Source organism: Urtica dioica, chromosome 6 (assembly GCF_054948205.1).
Source record: "Urtica dioica subsp. dioica isolate 48M chromosome 6, U.dioica_male_clone48M_v1_H2, whole genome shotgun sequence".
Classification (NCBI taxonomy): domain Eukaryota; kingdom Viridiplantae; phylum Streptophyta; class Magnoliopsida; order Rosales; family Urticaceae; genus Urtica; species Urtica dioica.
This window is the reverse complement of record NC_142761.1, coordinates 37019436-37041945: the sequence shown is the minus strand read 5'-3', so window position 1 is coordinate 37041945 and position 22510 is coordinate 37019436. Positions and strand designations below refer to the sequence as shown.

Here is a 22510-nt window from a genome sequence, read left to right as displayed (position 1 = left end):
GCCTCTCGCGCGACGACGACCTCGACATCTCCGGCGAGTTTTCCGGCGGCACCGGCCAGACCCCGTACATCGTCATGATGCCCCCGACACCGGACAACCAGCCTCCGGCGGCGGATTCCGGCGGAGCGAATAATACGGCGGAGCGGAGAGTGAGGCCGCCCAACAGCGGTGGCGGCGGAGGCGGAGATAATAGCAAGTCGATGTTGTTGAGGACTCAGACGGGGGATTTCGATCACAACCGTTGGTTGTTTGAGACGAAAGGGAAGTATGGGATTGGGAATGCGTACTGGTCGCCGGACGAAGATGAGGCTTATGGGAATTCCTCCGAAGGTGTGAGTATGTCTGATTTCATGGATAAACCTTGGAAGCCTCTCACTAGGAAGGTTAAGGTTCCTTCTGCTATTCTTAGCCCTTACAGGTGAGCTTAATATTGTGTACTTTTGTTGCACAAATATAATGATATGTACATGTGCTTAACCGCTTATATTACGTTAACCTCAAAATTGAAAAGAAAAAAAATATGTAAGTAGAGGAGTTTATGATCAAATCTCCATTTATCTATGCAAGGAAAAAAAAACACTATTTTCCTCGACTTTCTATGAAATCGTTAGTATCCCTTTATTGGTAAAATATTGAACGAGTGTTAAAAATTAATTTTTAGGCTACCCTAAGCGGGGCAACTTAAACTATCTACTAATATTGAAGATTTGCTAGTCAAAAGCGTAGAAAGAGAGAAATGTTGATGTCTTCTTATTATTGGAGAGCTACAATTTTCGCCAGGGATCAAAGCATTAATTAGCAGTATTGAAGAACCAGTATTTAGTAATTAGAAATTTTGATGTTTTCTTATTATACGAATAGAAAAAAAAGAAACATGAAAGGAGTATATAGACGTCTACTGTTCTATCATTTTTAGCGTTCATTTTTTTTAGTCATCACATTCATGATCTAATCATATAGAATTTTTTCATGACCATGTTTCCCCAAAAAAAAAAAAAAAAAAAAAAACCCAAGATTGTTGGTGGTGATCCGGATGGTGGTGCTAGGGTTTTTCCTGGCGTGGCGGATCGGAAACCCTAATCCGGAGGCGATGTGGCTGTGGGGGATGTCGATAGTGTGCGAGGTGTGGTTTGCGTTCTCGTGGGTCCTCGACATCCTCCCGAAGCTGAACCCCATCAACCGGGCCACGGACCTGGCGGCACTCCGAGACAAGTTCGAGCGCCGCTCGGCCGCCAACCCTAAAGGCCGGTCAGACCTCCCAGGGGTCGACGTTTTCGTGTCCACCGCCGACCCCGAGAAAGAGCCTCCCCTCGTCACCGCCAACACCATTCTCTCCATCCTCGCCGTCGACTACCCCATCGAGAAGGTCTCTTGCTACATCTCCGACGACGGCGGCGCTATTCTCACCTTCGAGGCTATGGCCGAGGCTGTCAACTTTGCTCAGGTGAGTGATTCACAGCCTTCAATAAGAAAGATAAAGTGTCAAATTCAATTGGAGAAGCATAGAATCAGAAGAAGAAAAAATGCTTTTTTTTTTGTTAATGCATGGAGATAAGGGAAATTTTAATTTTTAGGCTTAATAACTAGCAAAAAAAAAATTGTAAATACACTTGTTATTTACGCAATGAAACCTGTTTGGCATAATTTTTTTTTTTTTTTTTTAAAAACTGTTTTTAGATTCAGTTTTTTTTTTTTCACGTTTTCAAAAGGTACGAAAAATTTTCTTTTCAATTTTCTCCTATATTTTGCAAAAGCATTTTTTTAATTTTTACTTAAAATTATTTTTATCAAACACTTTAAAACGCTTGAACTTAAAAAAAAAAATTAAAATCAAACTTAATAAGCTAAGCCAAACACAGCCAGTATCAAAATTAAATATTGTCAAGTTTTTAGACAAAAATAACAAAAAATGCATTTTTTTGGTCAATCATGTCTCTCAAATTAAATAATGACAAGTTACCGTCTTTCAATGACATTTACAAGAAGATAAAGTGTCGAGTTTAATCGAAGAAGCATACAAGAAGAAGAAGAAAAAAAATCATGTTGTTTGGTGAATGCATGTGCGTTTTTTACGATGTCCCTCCAATTAAATTATGTCACGATATAGTCTCTGAATAATTTTTGTTCCTTCTATTCATATATGATAACGCGCCACGACTTAATTCAAAAGATATATCTGATTTTGATGTACTTCTATCAAAGAAAGAAGAAGTAAGGCAGTTTGAAGAAAGGAAAAAAAAAACAATTAAAATGGTGTGTCGATTTGGGCCGACAGGTATGGGTGCCCTTCTGTAGAAAGCACAACATAGAGCCTCGGAATCCGGACAGCTACTTCAGCTCGAAGGCGGACCCCACGAGGAACAAGAAGCGGGCGGACTTTGTGAAGGACCGGCGGTGGATGAAGAGAGAGTACGACGAGTTCAAGGTGAGGATCAACAGCCTCCCCGAGGCCATACGCAAGAGGAGCGAGGTCCACAACTCCCGAGAGGAGGCCAAGGAGCGCAGGATCGCCCGCGACAAGAACGGTGGAGTCTTATTGTCCCCCGACGATCCCCCCATCAACCCTGTCAAAGCCACCTGGATGGCCGACGGGACCCACTGGCCCGGCACCTGGCTCGTCCCCACCGCCGACCATGCCAAGGGCGACCACGCCGGAATTTTGCAGGTGAATTTATATTTACCATTTTCGAAGAAATAACAAAAAATTAGATAACTAGCCAACTAAAACGTCTGGGATTGTTATATGGCTAGTGTTTCGTAAATTTTAGGTAAATAGTCATAAAGATGATGTAGCATTCCTGATTTGCCCTTTCATTGAAATAAAATAGTGGGATATTTACCTTAATTTACATATGTAAATACATGGATGTGGTTATTTATCTAAGATTTACGACACGTTAGCTATATAACAATATGAAAATATAAATATGATTATATATCTAATGAACCCAAAAGAACAACAAATTCAATCAAATAGTTGAACTTCTTCCCCAAGAAGAAAAGCAAAATGTTACAATAGGTGGGAGATTGCTTACTGTTTTAGTAATGACGCTTCATAATCTAACTCTGCGGTTAGGGATGGAGTTAGACAACAATTTTTTTAGGGGGGCAATTCGAAAGAAAAATATCTCAGGGGGGCTTATTTGAAAAATTTTATAAGTATACAAAAAAATTATTAAAAATAAAAAAAGATATAATAGGGTAAATATTTCCTTCTCACAAGCAAATGCGTAGATGGGTTGGAATCATGTCGAAAACAAAAATAATATATATAAAAATAAATTAAAAAAAAATCCCAACAAGGCATATAAGATAATAAGTTACCTCTTAATTGATTTTGAAATCGAACATCGTGACACTTCCTAAGATGGTATCATAGTCCTATAGTTCCAACAAACGCTAGGTTCAGAAACTATAGGGAAATGATCCAAAATAAGTGGGACCAAAGAACCACCAAGTATGATATTAGAAGTTAAAATAATCCTCTACTAGAATTTAGCTTGTGGGGTTTGTGTAGGTGATGACGAAGGTGGCGGAGAACGAGGAGGTGACGGGGCAGGTGGACGAGAAGAAGCTTGACTTCACGGGTGTGGACATAAGGCTTCCGATGTTTGCTTACGTGTCGAGGGAGAAGAGGCCGGGGTTCGACCACAACAAGAAGGCCGGGGCTATGAACGCGCTGGTTCGAGCCTCGGCCATTCTCTCCAACGGGCCGTTCATCCTCAACCTCGACTGCGACCACTATATCTTCAACTCATTGGCCATCAAAGAAGGGATGTGCTTCATGATGGACCGCGGAGGCGACCGTATTTGCTACATCCAGTTCCCTCAGCGTTTCGAGGGCATCGACCCCTCTGACCGCTACGCCAACCACAACACTGTCTTCTTCGATGGTAAAATAAACCCTTCTTTTCTACTTTACTTCACATTGTCAAATGCTGTGAAATTCAACTGATATTTTATTTGCCACGTGTAGGTTTAGAAGGAATGAGAATTGTGTTTTATTTCATACGGCTAACAGCCTATATATACACAAAGAATAAAATAAAATCCCTCAATACTAGGAACTACTTCCTATTTTAATTCTAACCTAATTAAAACAGATCCCTATAAACAAGGTAATTAACGAGTTTTCTACACTCCCCCTCAAGTTGGTGCATACATATCATACATGCCCAACTTGGTTACAAAAAATTCAAAAACTGGCCGAAATAACCCCTTAGTCAGAATATCCGCTGTCTGCTCTTTGGTAGTTATGTACGGCGTACAAATAATCCCTGCCTCCATCTTCTCTTTTATAAAATGACGATCGATCTCTATATGCTTGGTTCGATCATGCTGCACCGGGTTTTGAGCAATGCTGATGGCAGCTTTGTTGTCGCAAAACAGCTTTAGAGGAAGCTCAGCCTCTTTCTTCAAATCTTCAAGTACTCTTCGTATCCATAACAATTCACATATCCCGTTAGCCATGGATCTGAACTATGCTTCAGCACTGCTTCTTGACACGACGCTTTGCTTTTTACTTCTCCACGTGACTAGGTTCCCCCATACAAATGTACAGTAACCCGATGTAGACTTCCGATCACCTGGACCTGCCCAATCTGCATCAGTAAATGCTTCCACAGCTCTGTTTTCTCCTTTCTTGAATAACAGTCCCTTTCCTGGACAGCTCTTCAGATATCGTAGGATCCTGTGTGTAGCATCCAAGTGCTCCTCACATGGACTATGCATAAATTGACTTACTAGGCTCACAGCAAAGGCAATATCGGGCCTCGTGTGTGCTAAGTAAATCAGTCTTCCTACCAACCTTTGATACTGCTGAACATTAACTGTAACGCCGTCAACAATATTCCCGAGCTTTTGGTTTGGATCTATTGGAGTCTCGGCAGGTCTACATCCACTCATCCCGGTGTCCTTTAAGAGATCTAGAATGTATTTTCGTTGAGAAACAACAATTCCCTTTCTTGATCTAGCAACTTCCATGCCGAGAAAGTATCTCATTTCACCTAGATCTTTTATTTCAAACTCCTTAGCCAGCTTCACTTTTAGTTGTTCTAGTCCTCCATAATCGTCTCCTGTAAGAATGATGTCATCGACATAAACGATTAACACCGAGATCTTCATATCACTTGAGAACTTTGTGAACATAGTATGATCCGATTGAGCTTGAATGTAACCCTGCCCTTTCACAAACTGAGTGAAGCGATCAAACCAGGCGCGAGGTGATTGTTTCAGTCCATATAATGCCTTCTCTAGCTTGCAAACCTTGGACTCAAACTCATTCTCAAATCCTGGCGGTGGACTCATGTAGACTTCTTCCTCAAGCTTTCCATTAAGGAATGCATTCTTCACGTCAAATTGTCTCAGAGGCCAGTCGAGATTAGCTGCAATAGACAACAGAATTCTCACAGTGTTTAGCTTAGCGACCGGAGAAAAAGTTTCTGTATAGTCTATCCCATAGGTTTGAGTGAACCCCTTAACTACTAGTCGCGCTTTTAGTCGTTCAAGGGTTCCATCGGCTTTCATCTTCGGTGTGAATACCCATTTACAACCAACTATGGGTTTTCCCTTTGGAAGCTCTTCCACCGACCACGTCTGATTCTTCTCCAAAGCACTTATCTCCTCAAAAACAGCCTTTTTCCACTCGGGTCGAGTTAACGCCTCCTGAATACTACTAGGGATATGAATCTCAGATATATTTGTGGTAAATGTGAAAAAAGCAGAAGAGAGTTTTGAGTATGACACATATGACGAGGTAGGATATAAAGGATAGTTGGTACATGTGCGTTTTTCTTTTCTAAGAGCAATAGGAAGATCAGAGTCTGAAATATACTTACTGGTTTCAGGTTCTGGTCCCGGTTCAGACTGTTGACTTGCTGGAGAAGTAACGGCTTCTATGTCTTGAGTTGGGACCGATCTCACATACACCTTTTCAAAGAGATTACTTGCCCGATTATTGTATATGTCCTTAGTATTGTTTCCTGATTTACTTCCAGATTCGGTGATACTTGGTTGATTTTCTTTCCTTAAAATCGTGGACTCAATATCACTTTCAATTTGAACATCAGTTATTTCCTCATTTATATTTCCGATCCCATTTTCAACAATTATTTCCTCATTTTCTAAGTCATGACCTTGTACTCTATCAAGGGAAGAATCAGTAAATATCGAATCTGTAAATATCGAATCTTCAAACTTATTCTCCCCCTGAAGATGAGTTGTAAAAAAAGGTTTATGCTCAAAAAAGGTGGTATCCATTGTAATTGTTGTTTTTTGTGTGACCGGATCAAAACATTTGTAACCTCTTTGAGTCGGAGCTATTCCCACAAAACACATTTTCTTTCCTTTAGGATCAAGTTTACTCGCATTCCTATTAGGATTTCGAATAAACACAGTACACCCAAAAATTTTTAACGGCATAGAATGAAACACCCTTGATTTTGGAAATTCATCTTGGAGAATGCTAATGGGTGTTTTAAAGGATAATATCTTTGAGGGCATGCGATTAATTAAATAAGTTGCATGTAAAACACTGTCCCCCCATAGATAATGCGGAATTTTGGTTGAAAACATTAGAGCCCGAGTGACTTCAAGGATGTGTCTATTTTTCCTTTCTGCTATGCCATTTTGTGGTGGTGTGTCAACACATGAACTTTGATGAATGATCCCTTTTTCTTCAAAAAATTTATGTAATGTGTGTGTGAAATATTCACGCCCATTATCACTCCTAAGCATTTGTATTTGAGTATTAAATTGTGTTTGAATCATATTATAAAAATTTTTAAACACAGTTTCTACCTCAGATTTTTCTTTTAGCAAAAATACCCATGTAACCCGTGTGTGATCATCAATAAGAGTCAAAAACCATCTTTTTCCTGAACAAGTCGGGACTCTAGACGCACCCCATATATCACTATGGATAAGAGAGAAAGGTTTAGTTGGTTTATAAGCTCTAGGTGGGTAGGAGTTTTTATGATGTTTTGCTAAAGCACAAATGTCACAGTGAAAAGAAGAAATATCTTTATTCATGAATAAATCAGGAAATAACATTTTCAAATAGTAAAAGCTAGGATGTCCTAGACGAAAATGCATCAAATAAATTTCTTTATTACTTGGACATGAGACAATTTGTAGGCAAGTCTTCTCTTGATCGTTATGTGAGTCCGTTCCCTCATCTAGGATATAGAGTCCATCACTTTCTCTAGCACTGCCAATCATCCTCCCCGATTCCAGATCCTGAAATATACAGTGAGAAGATTCAAAAATAGCACGACAATTTAGATCTTTGGTTATTTTGCTAATAGAGAAGAGGTTGCATGAAAGGTTAGGGACATGTAGCACTTTATTCAATGGTAGAGAAGGTGAGGGAATTATGTTTCCATTCCCTGCAATTGCCGAGAATGAACCATTGGCAATTTTTACTTTTTTATTTCCGGCAGAAGGTTTATAGGTAGAGAATAGGGTGGAATTTCCTGTCATGTGATCACTTGCTCCTGAGTCAATGATCCAGGTATTTTTGTCTTTTGAACATAGATAAGAGAAGGGTATGGATACTATGTTACCACTTTGGACGAAGGAACATGAAGGGTTATCAGGGCTGGAAGAATTTTGTGAGGACTGCAGTAGTTTCAGGAGTTGTTCAATCTGATCCCTTGTGAAATTTGGCTGTCCCGAGTCGACTTGTTCCTTTTGTGAAGAGTCAGTCGTGGTGTGGAAAGCCTTCTCGTTCTTCTTCTTTGCTCCTGGTGGTTTTCCGTGTATCTTCCAGCAGGTTTCCCTTGTGTGCCATAGCTTCTTGCAATGATCGCACCACGGCTTCTTCCTCTCTTCTTGTCCACTGCCCCGTGTGAAGAGTGCAGAGGGTTCAGCCGAGGAAGGCTCCTCAGAGTTTATCATGATCTTCCTCCGGTTTTCTTCCTGTCTGATTTCGGAGAAGACTTCTCTCATTGAAGGCAGTGGGCGCCTTCCTAGGATCCTCCCCTTTGCTTCGTCGAGATTCCTGTTAACACCATTAAGAAACATGTAAACACGATCGTTTTCTTCGCGTTTTTGTTGCCGCGCATAGTCAGCGGTACTCTCCCATGTGTCTTCGTAGCACTGGTCCAGTTCTTGCCATAAGGACACCATCTCGTTATAGTAGACCGTCACATCCCTGCTCCCTTGCTTGGCCTGCCATAGCTTCGTCTTCAATTCGAAAATCTGCGAGGAGTTTCCCAGATCAGAGTAGGTTTCCCTCACTGATTCCCAGATTTCTTTAGCCGTCTTCATAAACATGTGAGGTTTTGCAATTGATGCTTCCATGGAGTTGAGTAGCCACGCCATCACCAGTGAATTCTCCGATCTCCAAATCTGGTAGCCTTCATCGCTTTCCTTCAGGTTCTTGATTTTGCCGGTTAGGTAGCCCAGTCTTCCTCTTCCATCAATACCAAGCTTTACTGATTGAGACCATTCCAGAAAATTCCTTCCATTCAGCCTATGCCCGGTGATGAGCATAGATGAATGGATGGATGACTGAGATGTCTCCATATTGGTTGCTTGAGTTATTTCGGATGAGGAATTTTTGGGGGCTGGTGTGTTTTCCATCTAATTAGGTTAAGAGAGCCTGCAGCTCTGATACCATGTAGGTTTAGAAGGAATGAGAATTGTGTTTTATTTCATACGGCTAACAGCCTATATATACACAAAGAATAAAATAAAATCCCTCAATACTAGGAACTACTTCCTATTTTAATTCTAACCTAATTAAAACAGATCCCTATAAACAAGGTAATTAACGAGTTTTCTACACCACGAAATTGAACAAATAAGCTGCGACAAGTTTTTGGCGATTTTTCTGCGAAATATCGTAAAAAATTTCCAAAATTCGGAAGATTACTATTTTTCGTAATAAATAATTTCCGTTGAAATCGCCAAAATTCTCAAATCGGCATTATAAAATTTTGTAGAGAATTTCATTGATCGTTGACACTCTCATAAATGGAATCCTCCACTGACTATCCAGCAATCAGCCATCAGTGTGTATATATATATATATATATATATATATATATATATATATATATATATATATATATATATATATATATATCAAAAAATTAGGAAAATAATCAATTTAAATGTTTGACATTGCTAAATAGCCAATGTTTGGTAAATCTTAGGTAAATAGCCACTTTCAGATGTAAATCTCAGATAAATAGCCAACGTTTGATATATGAAAGTTGCTATTTATTTAAGATTTACGTCTGAAAATGGTTATTAACCTAAGATTTATCAAATGTTGGCTATTTAGTCATGTGAACCGTTTAAATTAGTTATTTTCCTAATGAAATATATATATATATATATATATATATATATATATATATGTATATATATATATAGAGAGAGAGAGAAATTTAAACAGGGCTCCTAGAGCTCCTGTAGAATCAGGTTCTCGACTTCGGAAGGAACAGACTCCTACAGCTGTACTTTAGACCTTAGCATTTAGTATAACAGAAAACCAATAAATGTAGTACTTTAGTTTCTCAGTTTTCCCAAGCATATATCCACAGCATTAATTTTGTAACCTAAGGTGACAAGCACAGATGGTAGGTTGTTGAGTGATGATATGGAGTTATGTTGCAGGAAACATGAGAGCCTTGGACGGGCTGCAAGGGCCGGTGTACGTGGGCACGGGGTGCATGTTCCGTCGTCACGCGCTGTACGGGTTCGACCCGCCGAGGGCGAACGAGTACTCCGGCGTCTTCGGGCAGCTCAAGACCTCGGTCAGCTACCAACAGACGCTCTCGCAGAACTCGAGATTCTCGGAGGACTTCTCGGACACGCAGCCGCTGACCTCGGACCTCGGCCTCCCCAAGAAGTTTGGGAGCTCGACGGTGTTCACTGAGTCGATCCCCATTGCGGAGTACCAAGGCCGCCCCCTCGCCGACCACAGCTCCGTCAAGAACGGCCGCCCGCCCGGCGCCCTTCTCCTCGCTCGCCCGCCTCTCGACGCCCCCACCGTCGCCGAGGCCGTCGCAGTCATTTCGTGCTGGTAATTATTTGAATGAATTGATGCGTTGTGTTTTTGTTAGGCTCTGTTTGGAACCCGGATACTAAGAGGGAAACGAAAATGGAATCCCTCTTGTTTTCCTTGTGTTGTTTGATTGAGGGAAGATAAAGCGAAAATGTATAATCCCTCTTGTTTTCCTTGTGTTACGAAAATGGGATCCCTCTTGTTTTCCTTCTGCTGTTTGATGGAAGAAAAATATAAGGGAAAATAAAAGCATGGGAGAAAGTACAAGCGAAAATGTATAATTGAGTTAATAATGGAATCCATTCTCCTCGTTTGTATCTATTTTCTCACTTTCCTGTCGTTTTCTCTCTCGTTTTCCATGACTTCCAAACATAGCATAGAATTTTGATTTTCCCTCTTATATTTTTTTGTTGGCTTAATGGCGACAGGTATGAGGACAAGACAGAGTGGGGGAGCAGAATAGGGTGGATCTACGGCTCAGTCACGGAAGACGTGGTGACGGGTTACCGAATGCACAACCGCGGATGGAGATCAGTGTACTGCATCACCAAGCGCGACGCCTTCCGAGGCACAGCTCCGATCAACCTCACCGATCGGCTACACCAAGTTCTCCGGTGGGCCACCGGCTCTGTCGAGATCTTCTTCTCCCGAAACAACGCCCTCCTCGCCACGCGTCGCCTAAAGTTCCTCCAACGCGTCGCGTACCTCAACGTCGGAATCTACCCGTTCACCTCGATCTTCCTCGTCGTCTACTGCTTTCTCCCGGCACTGTCCCTCCTCTCGGGGCACTTCATCGTCCAGGGACTCGACGTAGCGTTCCTTTCGTATCTCCTTGTGATCACGCTATGCCTGACGTTGATATCGCTCCTCGAGGTCAGGTGGTCCGGGATCGGGCTCGAGGAGTGGTGGAGGAACGAGCAGTTCTGGGTGATCGGCGGGACGAGCGCTCACCTCGTCGCGGTCGTCCAAGGGCTCCTGAAGATCGTCGCGGGGGTCGAGATCTCTTTCAAGCTGACCTCGAAGTCCGCCGGGGAGGACGAGGACGACGCTTTCGCCGACTTGTACCTCGTGAGGTGGACCAGCCTTTTCATACTCCCTCTCTCCATCATCATCGTGAACATCGTGGCGGTGGTGATCGCGTTCTCGAGGACGCTCTACAGCGTGATCCCGCAGTGGAACAAGCTCATGGGCGGGACGTTTTTCAGCTTCTGGGTTTTGGCTCATATGTACCCGTTTGCCAAGGGGCTTATGGGGAGGCGAGGGAGGGTTCCGACCATTGTGTACGTTTGGGCCGGGCTTGTGTCCATCACCGTTTCGTTGCTGTGGATTTCGATCAGCCCACCGGATGATACCACCACTACCTCCAATGGAAATGTTACTCTTTAAGGCTTGAAATGTAGACTAGTTTTCTGCAAAATATACAGTTGAGTATAGAATAGAACTGGTTGTTGTATGGGTACTGATATGGATGTTAAATTAATTCTTCTTGTTTTCGGCATTAACTTTCAAGCCCCGTACAATGACTCGGTTCTCGTATAGCTATAAGACATGGCACCGCTAAGGGAACAGCAGAAGCTAATAAGGTAGAGTCCGCAAGGTAGTATTTCTTTTTATGAATAAATACATACAGGTATACAGATAAAGAAAAAAATTGCCTGGGAAATTATCTTTGTGTTGCTTTGCTTTCATCACCTCCACGCGGAAAAGAATCTTCCCTCATTATATGAGGAACTCACGCATGCGAACTGGTCTTTTAACTGCATTTGTAAAACCCTGCAAAAGGAAAAAAAAAAAAAAATAGACGCATAAAGTACAGGCAATCAAAAGAATTCTTATAGTGGTGGAAGTTTTCTAGATTTTCATCGTTCGACCGAGAGACTGAGGCAATGACGAGCCAAGGTTCTTGAAACCAAATTGTAAAAAAAAACATGCATATTTATATACCTCATTAAACTTGAATAACACTGGACGTAAATCTCTCTCCGAGGTTTCTGCTCTGCGCGGCCCAGAATCATCAGGATCCTGAGAACCTTTCCCGAGTTTTCTGAACCTGGTATTGTTGGCAAACAGAGACAGATTAAAATAATAAAAGATACGGGAAACGGAAACAGATTACTATCACCAGTGGTTAAGGCATCGGCAAGCTAAGAAATGACCTGACATGATGAAAGAGACTTCTTTTTTTTTTACCTGTCAAAGAAACTGGTAGAGGTTCGTTTTGCGCCTCCGATCGGCTTTGGTTTCACACTCACTATTTTACTAGCATTTGAGCCAGAATCAGGTTTACTTGACACGGCAGAGCTAATGGGATTGGTATGTGTTGTGTTTTTGCCACTGTGATTAGCTTTACGAGGTTGCTGCGTGCCAGTTTTGTCCCCTATAAAGCCCTTGTTGAATCCATCTGCTAAATACCCAGACCTGCCCACACTAACTTGCAAGATCCGTTGTTTCTCAACCTGCCAAACAGTGCGTCAGAATAGCTATTGGATATATGTTTGTACAAGAATTTTGAAAAAAATAAAGTAATGAACTAAACTAGTTCATAACAAAGCTAACTTAAAACATGACTATTGCCGTGTCAAGGCTAAGATTTGATTTTAGACCAAATTCTCCTAAATGCGGTGTCAAACTCTACAGCATTTGATAAATATTGTCACACATTGAACCGTTGAGCAATGCCAAAATCTCGTAAATTTGTCAATGCTATTTAAGGTGTTGGTAAGTTAATTTCACTTTCTTTTTGGTCTGATTGGCTGGTTTTATGATACGCTTGCAAGTTCAAGTTAAAAAAAAAAACAAAACAAAAAAACAAAAAAAACAAAAAAAAAACAAAAAAAACAAACAAACAAACAAACATCACTATCACGAGGGTATAGATGACGTATGAATAGCACTGGAAATACATTTATACATTGAAGCACTGTAACAAAAATATAGCTCTTTGCATTTTTGTCTCGTCTCACAAAGTAATCTCTAACTCCATTGTAGTACTAATTAAATTTAAACTTTTGGCTGTGAGAGGATAGCAGAACTCTCAGCAACATGGACTTGTTTTTCATCATACAATCTTTCAAAGATTGCGTCTGTAAATAAACACCAATGATGAGTTCTTCACACGGTATCTGAAAATTTATGAGTAGGGCATATAGTTTTTTGGCGATGACAGGATTTCTCACACTAACAGAAAGATAAATTTGCCAGCTCGCTTAACAGTTTAAATGAGAAGTCACAGTTGCATAAATTACACTAGGAATAATAACTAATTTTATTTTAGAAGAGGATGGGAAAAAAACATTACTTACCTCATGCAGAAGCACCTGCTTCATAGCCAAGGCAAGAACAAAATGGCCTGACTTATAACCCTGTTGACGTCTAAGAAATTAGTTTCAGGCCAGAGCATATGACACAAGCAAACTCAAAAATACCTACAGCCCCAAGCTTTCCTGCAACAATTCATACCTTGAAATTGACAAAATCCGCAATGGGGGGATCAAAAGAAAGTGCCAAAATCTCGGCAGTCGCTTCATAACTCGGTTCCCTGGGCAGAAAATTTGGTTTCACATTCTTGTATGTTATAGAATAAGATACCATCTTCATGACTAACTCCTCCATCTCAGTCTTTTCCTTTTCTGATAGCGAGTTTAATGCCACCTGCAAAATGTACCCGTTGTGTCAGAAACATTAGCATTGAGCATATAGTACAAAATTTCAGTGTAAAATGGACAAGACGCGATAGCGCTGTGGTAAGCACCTCCACCGCCCCAACAAGAAGATGGGTTTGACTTTCGAGTATAATGGAAGTTTCTTTAAAAATACATATTTCGGTAAAAAAAAAAAAAAAATAAAATAAAATAAAATAAATAAATAAATTGTTTATTGCAGATCAAAGCTCCTAACAGTAATATGGCAGAGAAGCTAGAAACTTAAAACTGAAAGGCACATTTTATATAACAGTAGCGTACCGGCCGAAGAGTTGGAGGTGAGAGAATGTGCAGCAATGGTGAGACTGTTTCTTCAACAAAAGAGGTAGCTGACAAATGCCTTAAAATATGAGGTGGAGTTTTGTTGTACCAGGACCTTAAAGAGTCCTTTCTTTCTATCAAGGTTGTTCGGTATCTGCCATTTTCATGTATGATTCAGTCACGAGACAATAGATGTTAACTCAGTGGTAAACACCCATCACCCACACCAAAGAGCTTGTAATTCAGTCAGGAATATACAAAGGCCATGACTAGTGAGATTTCAGCCACTTATTTTCAAAAATACCTTTGATAGGACTTCGGCCACTCTATGTTTGGTCTCTGAACTTGAGCTACCAACCGATGTATAGAGATTGCAATAGCTGGCTGGTAACCTATATACAGAAAAAAGAGAACCGGTGGTTAAAAATTAAGATTTTATTAAATAAAATATTTGTTTCTTAAAAAAAAATTCAATATTTTACCAAGGAGATGCATTTGTTGAGTGCGCCAAGTATGTTGATACAAAAGGTCAGAAGTTGACAGACAATTCAAGCATGTCACCTTACCATAACAAGGACATCAGACTGTTAGACTGAGTATTTTATTATGAAAAATAAAATAAAATAAGTCACTGTAATTTGTTCTTATAAATCATTAAAAGTATAGATTAAGATCAGATCAAGTGACTTACCGTTTTTTGCATCATGGGATCATGATATTGGAGCTGTAAAATATTCTCATGCACACCATCCATGATCAAATCATAATCACCTCTGCATATCAGTTTATAGGTAAGCTAGATAGTACGATCTTTTATAGGACTGAGAAGGAAAAGAAGAGAGAACGGGAGTCCATATTGCTTGATTTGATACCTACCGGCTTGAAATAAGTGAGTGCAAAGAGTCAAAATCACTGGAAATAGCTTGGGTACTAATACCAGATCTTTCCCGTTTAGATTTTCTCTTTTGGAATACCTAAAAAAAAGTATGACCTTCTATATGTAAGATAGTTCAAATATTTGGTTTATAGTTATAAATAATTGAAAAAAGGACAACTATTCTTCTTCCTTACCTCTTTCCAGATGTCAAACACACTTTTTGACATGTCCTTCCGTCCAACCACCTGAGAGCTAACCTCCAACTGCAGGTCAATACATTATTCAAAGATTAACACGGAATAACATGAAAGAATCCCGAGAAATCAGCCACCAACAAGATATGGAAAATTATGGCAAGAATTTTACCACATTAAGCTTTTCCTTCTTACTGTGGAGAAACTGAAGAGTGTTCAAGCATGAGCGTATGTCGCATTCTGTAACATAAAGACCAAAGGAGAAAACTCAAATAAACTGGAAGACATTGTAGAATATTTAGAATAGCAAAACTACATTTTCATTGATAAATTTGTTTTGTCCGAATTGCCTAAGATTGGTTAGTCAAGGAAATGCAGGATTCACCTGTATACTCGGCTAGCGCAGTGAGTCCAATGGAACTAGTTTTCATGCCTTCCTTGTTGCAAATGTACTTGATCCTATGAACCGATTAAAAAACAATATTTTAACTCTTATACAAGAAAGATCAAATTAGAAAAATTGTTAAGACTTAACAATGCCTTCAGATATTTAAGCAACTCTTAAATAGATCTCAATACAAAGAAAATCAAATATTATACTCAAGAATTACCTGCCCACTACACGACTCACTGTTGGTTGGACAAACACATGAACCCTGTAGGCAAATTTCTCCATTAGATCTTCAAACTAACCAGAATGCATGCAGAAATACAATACATACTAATCGTATTAGCAGCTGATTTTCTTATAGCAAAGGGGCAATTGTGATGTCCAATTTAAAGTCTTCAGGTAATCATCCACAGGCACATAAAAAATACAAAGGACAGACAGAAAATGTAAAAATTTCTCCATCATGACACATTTTCAGTTTTGTAACAATGTAAATATGGAATTTTACCGACAATGAAAAACACTTACTCTGCGATCTGCCGTAGTGGTCTTAAGACAGGTGCATAAAGATCATTACAAATGCAAATTACCTACATAATTATTAATTACATTAGAACTCTTTGTTGAGAGACTTAAAAATCTATAATATAGCATTGGAAACTCACAGGTCTCGATAGATGTTCACTTTTACGCCCCTTCTTTCCTGCTGTTTTCTGTGGATTCCCATCTTTATTTACACTATCCTTCCCCATGTCAGACTTCTTATCAGCCGACACCTACACACACAAAAAAAAAATAATAGCAACTGAATCAAGTCAGCACAAACGTAACAGTCTTCTCAATGCTCTATTTTGAACTAAATTCTGTTCTTTTTAAAATTGAACTGGAATAAAATCAACTTCATTTTTGTAATAGAGCGACAAGAACTACCATTTTTAAAATTACGTCCACAGCACCTTTGCCCTCGCCAAGAGATCCATCTATTTCATCAATTACCTGCATTAAAACTTTGTTAAGATATCACTTCATTGAGCACACGTACTTTTGAAAAATATATTTATCATTAAAATTAAACCAACCAAGCACTTTGGCCTTGAGTCCGCTGAAACAGAGTTCATCTGAACAACATCAAGAATTTTTGCTTCGATTGTTGATGCAGACCGGTCATCGCTAGCATTGATCTATCAATATCAATTTACATACAAAGTACATCAAAAAAATTCATAACCAATTTAAAAGAAGTGAAATAATGAGAACTATGCACAAATGAAATACGTGGAAGGACTCCAAACAAAAAAGAAAATGCAAAGACTATTAGAAAGAATGATACATGGGGCAACCAACTAAAGCATGTTCGCATATGTTTTCCATCTGTAATCCTTGTTATGAACCTATGGTATGCAATTAAAATCCCACCATCATTAAAGCCATATGACAGAGGAAAGATAGTTTAATAACACACCCACCGTCATTGAAGTCTTAACTCACAAATATTGCACAATTTTAAGCTAATCCTCATGATAATTCATCAATTAACCAAAATCAAACAACAAACCTCGACAACACGGTATCCACAATGCCTTGCAGCTACATGTGCAAGCGTAGTCTTTCCAAGCCCAGGGGCACCGCAGAGTAAAAGGATCTGCAACCATCATAATTTAACTTGCTAATGGTGGTTCATAAGATAACACTAAAATATACAGCCTCGGAAGTACATAATTGAGATTTTTACACGGACATATGGTAGAGCTGACAGCTATAGATTTAGAAGATTTGGTTCAAGATGCCACAATGAAGTGGGATAAGAATATGAAGCATAAAAATACATACCTTTTGCTCTGGCGGACCAATAGGCCTCGACTTCTTGTTCAGTAACTCTTGAACTCCATTTAAATTACTATCAACATTGTCAGGTTTGTGGCCTGAATCATTAGAATGTCTGTAATTTTCCTTATTCCACTTAGATCCTCTGTCCCTCCTCAAATGATTAGAATCAGAAAACTTCTTATTTTGACTAGAAGATGAATGTCTTTTCAAAGCAGACAGCACTTCATCTGATGTACTCCTAACTTCAGAGCCAAAGACAGTTGAATCCCATTGTTTCAACCACAGTAGTACCTGCAGTAGTATAACCTCAAATTGTTTAACCATGAATACGACTGGTGGAATTTAACTTTCTCATAGCTTTGCGAAAATTAGAAAGCACTTTAACGCACCTCACGATTTGTTTGTTCATCGCTGAGAAGCTCCGTAAAAGAATTCGGTGAATATTTATCAACCCAAAGTTGTTCATGGACATGGACTACTGGTGTTTCATTAAGAACGACATCACTCTGGTCTTCAGAACTAGCTTGTAGGGCCTACGGAATAAACAAAATTATTGATGTAACATAATTATGATTGGAGAACAAAGAAGATTTTTACAGCAATATAATCTTACCTTTAGAATTAGTCAAAACTAATCAATTATTTTTAGCATACACATGATGGACCTGGGAACTACCTGAAGGATAAACCGGGTCTTTGAGCTAATATATATACTTAGTTTCCTAGACAATGCTTTTCAGTGACATTGATAAGGAACAAAAGCAACACGTGTCGAACATGAGAACGTCCGATTAATCTATTTCCAATACTATAAGCAATGGCATAGAATGTGAGCATAAATAAGCAGCCATCGGCCAATTACTACTACTTTTACCTTAGCGAACGCCTCTTGCTCTGCCTTTTGCATCAGAACGCCGATTGGTTCCGCAATAAGACCTGAAAAAACTCTCAAAATATTTCAAAAGACAGATTTTGTTGCAACTAACTCAGCTTTACAGATTTTCAAATCAAATCCCCTTCTTTAAAATTCTAATTTTATTCAAATAAAATACCAATTGGCTGGAAAATGAGCAACATTAGTAAAATTCCACTCTTTCACGTATGTAGGCCATGAAACTCTTGATGAACACAATTCACTAGGAAAAATCACCAAACCTAATTCATTACCAACGAAATTCATATACCGGCCTAATTACTCACGAATTCATTAGACTAGAAAAATAACCAAAAATATAAATCAGCACAAACCTTCGGACAGAGATCTCGCATCGTATTTCCCTCGGCGATCCTCCGCCTCCCTTGCTCTACACACTTTAGCGTAGACCCTATCGCCACCGCTCGGAGCGGTTACCGGAAGAAACTCGCCGTCTATCTCCGACGCAAATCTCCACACAAATTTATCCTCCTCCTCCTTCTCAATCGCCTCCACAATCGGCGCGGCATCTATGGAATCTCCGCCTCCTCGCTCCTCCGCGGCCTTCGACGGAGAGTAACGAAGCCACTCCTCTTCGTCGTTATCTTCGCCGATCCTGCTACGCTTTTCGCCGGACGCATCTGGACCGTCCGACGGCCGCGGCCGCTTGTGGCCGTCGATTGGGATCTCCGGAAACGGTGGAGATTCGGCGTCGAAGACAGGTGGCGCTTCGGACGGTTGTTCTCCGTCGGATTCGTAGGGGTAGGGTTCCGGCGGTTGGAAATCAAGGAACTGTTCTTCTTCTTCGTTAAATCTATAGCTCTCTTCGAGCAATTCGAGCTCCTCCATTTCCATGTCGAAGTCCATTTTCTGGTCAGCTTACGTCAGTCAGATTCGTCTCGGCGTCACAGTCGGCGAAGGAAGAGACCGAGAGAGATAAATTTGGCGCGAAAGTGAATGTCAACAAAGCGGCAAAACACGGGCTTTATTCATTTTCCAGATAAAAGTGTCGTTTATCTCCTTTGAACGACATATGAAAACTAATCTATGAATATGGGGTGATTTGCACAAAAGTCATTTCTTATGGATAAAATTGCAGCTATGTCACCTCCAAATAATGTGTTGCAAGTAAGTCATTTTTACCAATTATTGGACTAAAATACACCTTAGAGCAATAAAAAAACGTTCTATGAAACACTCGCAGAGAAGAACGACAATGATTCTCCTTCCAAAATCCGAAGTCAAGCCTTCTAAAACGTAATCGCCGTTCGAAATCAAAGATCCAGGTAGAACGGCGAAGATTTTCCGGTCCAAAAACGTGTTCTCCGCTCTCGTCTTCACTCGGCGTTCGAAATCGAAGGTCAAAATAGAACGACGAAGAATCTATGGCAAAAATCCGTGTTCTCTGCTCCTCGTCTTCGCTCGCCGATCGAAATCGAAGGATGAAGTAGACACATGAGAAAAATCGAAGTGCCTCCTTGAATACTTTCACTGCCAAAGCCTAATTTTTCAGGTTTGAATATTTGATTACTTGTTTCTGGAAACTGAAATTGAAAATTAGGTTTTGGCAGTGATTTTAGAATGAAAAAAAAAAAATTATTATTCGTAGACCACAAACACGATCTACAACAAAAAACGGTGAAATTATTAGTCTTCCTCTGGTAATACGCACCACCAACAACATGATTTGCCTTCACACACTACAAAATAAATACTTGGAGGCTTTGCAACTTACACTGACATTCTCGTGTACATTGAAGGCTATAAATCTAATTATTACATTTGAGACTCAGACTTACAGATGAAAAAAAAAAACTCTCTCGTCAAAGATTTGGTGGTACTAAAATCATATCTAAATTTGAATTAGTGAACATATACTTACAGATGAAGTAGTAGCGAAAAAAACTCTACATTTATTTTACTAGAGATAGTTTGTATTAATATTGAAACATATCTTTAAGATTTAAAAAAAAAAAGAGTAAATCTCTGTGGAACTCCCTCAGAATAAGGAGTACCGATGGTCAATGACTACTCAAGCATCGTAAATTTCATGTTTAAATTTAGGACAAGGTGTAAATCACATCTAAATTTCATGTTTCTTTTCCATTAAAAAAATTGAAATTATTCCAATGATTTTTCTCAGCAATTCTTTTTTCTTCTTTCACAGTGATTATTCAAACTATTCTCCTCAGCAAATCTTCATCATCGACATTGATCACAGGTATTGCCTACTCGAACTTCGGTATTTTTACACACAAACGTATTTACAGTAAGGATAACATTATTAGACTCATAGTGAAAATAAAGTAGATTCACAATACAAAGTTCAATAAATTCAAAGTAAACTCATAGTGAATTTTGGGAATCACATTGCACTAAAACGAAGTTTACAATTGCATGATATCACAATGATTGATTCATTCAGCAACACAAACTAATTGTATTCTTAGAATATTCATGGTAGACTGACAGTGACGGATTTCTAAATAAAATGTAGACTTGCATACCAAAAAATTTCAATTAATCATAAACACAGCTAAAAGTAAACTCACATAACAAATTACAGATAGTGTAGTGTATAATCACAGATAAAAAATTATTACACTTAAAAGAAATTTGATGATGTATTATATGTATATTTGCAGGGTTAATTTTGATAATGGAAAAGATCCCAATTAATGTAAAATATGGTGGAATTTGGGATGCTGATAACGTACATCAACAAGAATGCAAAGATGGTGCTACTAAGTCAAGGCATGAGTTACATTGAGCTCATTACGAAATTATCCAAGGAAGTTTTCAATGACAACACAGCTGAATTAAAAGTATCATTTAAGACAGAGCAATTAGGGTTTAAGAGGAATGAGGATTGAAAATGACGACAATCTTCAAGTCTTGACGTACCTTCTGAAGAACGATTCACAGTACAAGAATTGTGCTTTAACCGTGGAAAACGATACAACATCAAATGAAGAGAAAGCTGAAACAAAGAGAATCTGAACAAAGTAGACTCAATGTAATATTTTCATAAACAAAGTAGATTCATGAATCAAACCACATAAAAAATCATATGGGACTAATGTAGATTTATTTAAACACCAAAAAGTAGACTCAAGAAACAAATTTCAAACATTTTGGCGTGGATTAACAACACAATATATATATATATATATATTTTAAAGAAATAGATATGAATGTCAATCAAGCATCTGAACAAAGTAGACTCAATGAAATATTTTCATAACCGAAGTATACTCACGTATCAAATTACATAAAAATAAAGTAGTCTAATATAGATTTATTTATACACCAAAAATTAGAATTAAAGAACAAATTTCAAACAGTTTGAAGGGGACTAACAAAACAAAATACATATAATTTAAAGTTCATTTCTATTGAATGTTAGAGTAATAACTACTCATGTTATAAGTCTTGGTTTACTGATGAACATAATTTAATATATTTGTCTAATTTATTATAAAAATAAAAAACTAATAAAGATGCAACTTATATTTCAATACATATGTGAAGAATTTTCGGGCGAGGTTGACTTGTGGAAATTGTGGAGGAAAATGACACAACAAGGCAAGTTGCAAGAATGCTCCAACTTTCAGCAAAAAGAGTAAAGAAAATTGACAAAAGAATATTTGATTTTGTAATTTGACTTTCAGCAAGTTGACTTGTGGATATGATTATGTATTTTTTTGGTGAATTCTAAATTGATAACTAATTTTTTTAAATTGGGAATGGCTGAATTATCAAGTTTTTGGTGAATTATCAAGTTTATAAGTACTCATTTCTCTTTCTTTTTTTTTGTGTGAACAATTTGATGGACTATAGCTGAATGTTGAATATATATTTTGCATGAAAAGTATTATGCTAGGAGTTCTGGCTAGATTTTGGACATATGATCAATGTAGACACAACGGTCTTTTTCATAACCAAAGTAGCCTCATAGATATGAATGTCAATCAAACATCTTAATAAGGTAGACTCAATGTAATATTTTCTTAACCAAAGTAGACTCACGTATCAAATTACATAAAAATTCATAAATGACCAATATAGATTTATTTAAACACCAAAAAGTAGACTTAGGGAACAAATTTCAAACAGTTTGAAGTGGATTAACAACACAAAATATATATGTTTTAAACTAATAGATATGAATGCCAATCAAGAATCTGAACAAAGTAGACTCAATGTAATATTTTCATAATCAAAGTAGACTCACGTATCAAACTACATAAAAATTCATAAGGGATGAATGTAGATTTATATAAACACCAAAAAGTAGACTCAAGAAACAAATTTCAAACAGTTTGAAGTGG

At 38.7% G+C, this 22510-nt stretch overlaps 3 protein-coding genes across 3 annotated transcripts; 1 reads left to right on the top strand and 2 right to left on the bottom strand.

Moving 5' to 3' along the window:
- The first annotated feature begins 323 nt into the window (after positions 1 to 323).
- Positions 324 to 11517, top strand: CSLD1 (cellulose synthase-like D1). The gene is made up of 6 exons (XM_089617355.1): positions 324 to 418; positions 1015 to 1444; positions 2276 to 2665; positions 3518 to 3893; positions 9625 to 10033; positions 10444 to 11517. The coding sequence occupies exons 1-6, from the start codon at positions 339 to 341 to the stop codon at positions 11399 to 11401; spliced, it is 2643 nt and encodes an 880-aa protein (XP_089473481.1). The 5' UTR covers positions 324 to 338; the 3' UTR covers positions 11402 to 11517.
- LOC149393879 (uncharacterized) lies at positions 7134 to 8339 on the bottom strand. Its single transcript, XM_089617357.1, has 2 exons — positions 7563 to 8339; positions 7134 to 7236 (listed from the first exon to the last, which is right to left on the bottom strand). Exons 1-2 carry the CDS (start codon positions 8320 to 8322, stop codon positions 7202 to 7204), a joined length of 795 nt encoding a protein of 264 aa, XP_089473483.1. The 5' UTR covers positions 8323 to 8339; the 3' UTR covers positions 7134 to 7201.
- On the bottom strand, positions 10662 to 19132 carry CTF18 (P-loop containing nucleoside triphosphate hydrolases superfamily protein). The gene is made up of 23 exons (XM_089617356.1): positions 18515 to 19132; positions 18141 to 18202; positions 17656 to 17799; positions 17270 to 17557; positions 16995 to 17081; positions 16519 to 16620; positions 16370 to 16435; positions 16105 to 16215; positions 15968 to 16029; positions 15660 to 15704; positions 15434 to 15507; positions 15221 to 15288; positions 15049 to 15117; positions 14854 to 14951; positions 14669 to 14750; positions 14460 to 14538; positions 14282 to 14369; positions 13978 to 14131; positions 13475 to 13666; positions 13318 to 13377; positions 12206 to 12471; positions 11960 to 12065; positions 10662 to 11788 (listed from the first exon to the last, which is right to left on the bottom strand). The coding sequence occupies exons 1-23, from the start codon at positions 19044 to 19046 to the stop codon at positions 11735 to 11737; spliced, it is 2889 nt and encodes a 962-aa protein (XP_089473482.1). The 5' UTR covers positions 19047 to 19132; the 3' UTR covers positions 10662 to 11734.
- Between the last annotated feature and the right edge of the window lie 3378 nt (positions 19133 to 22510).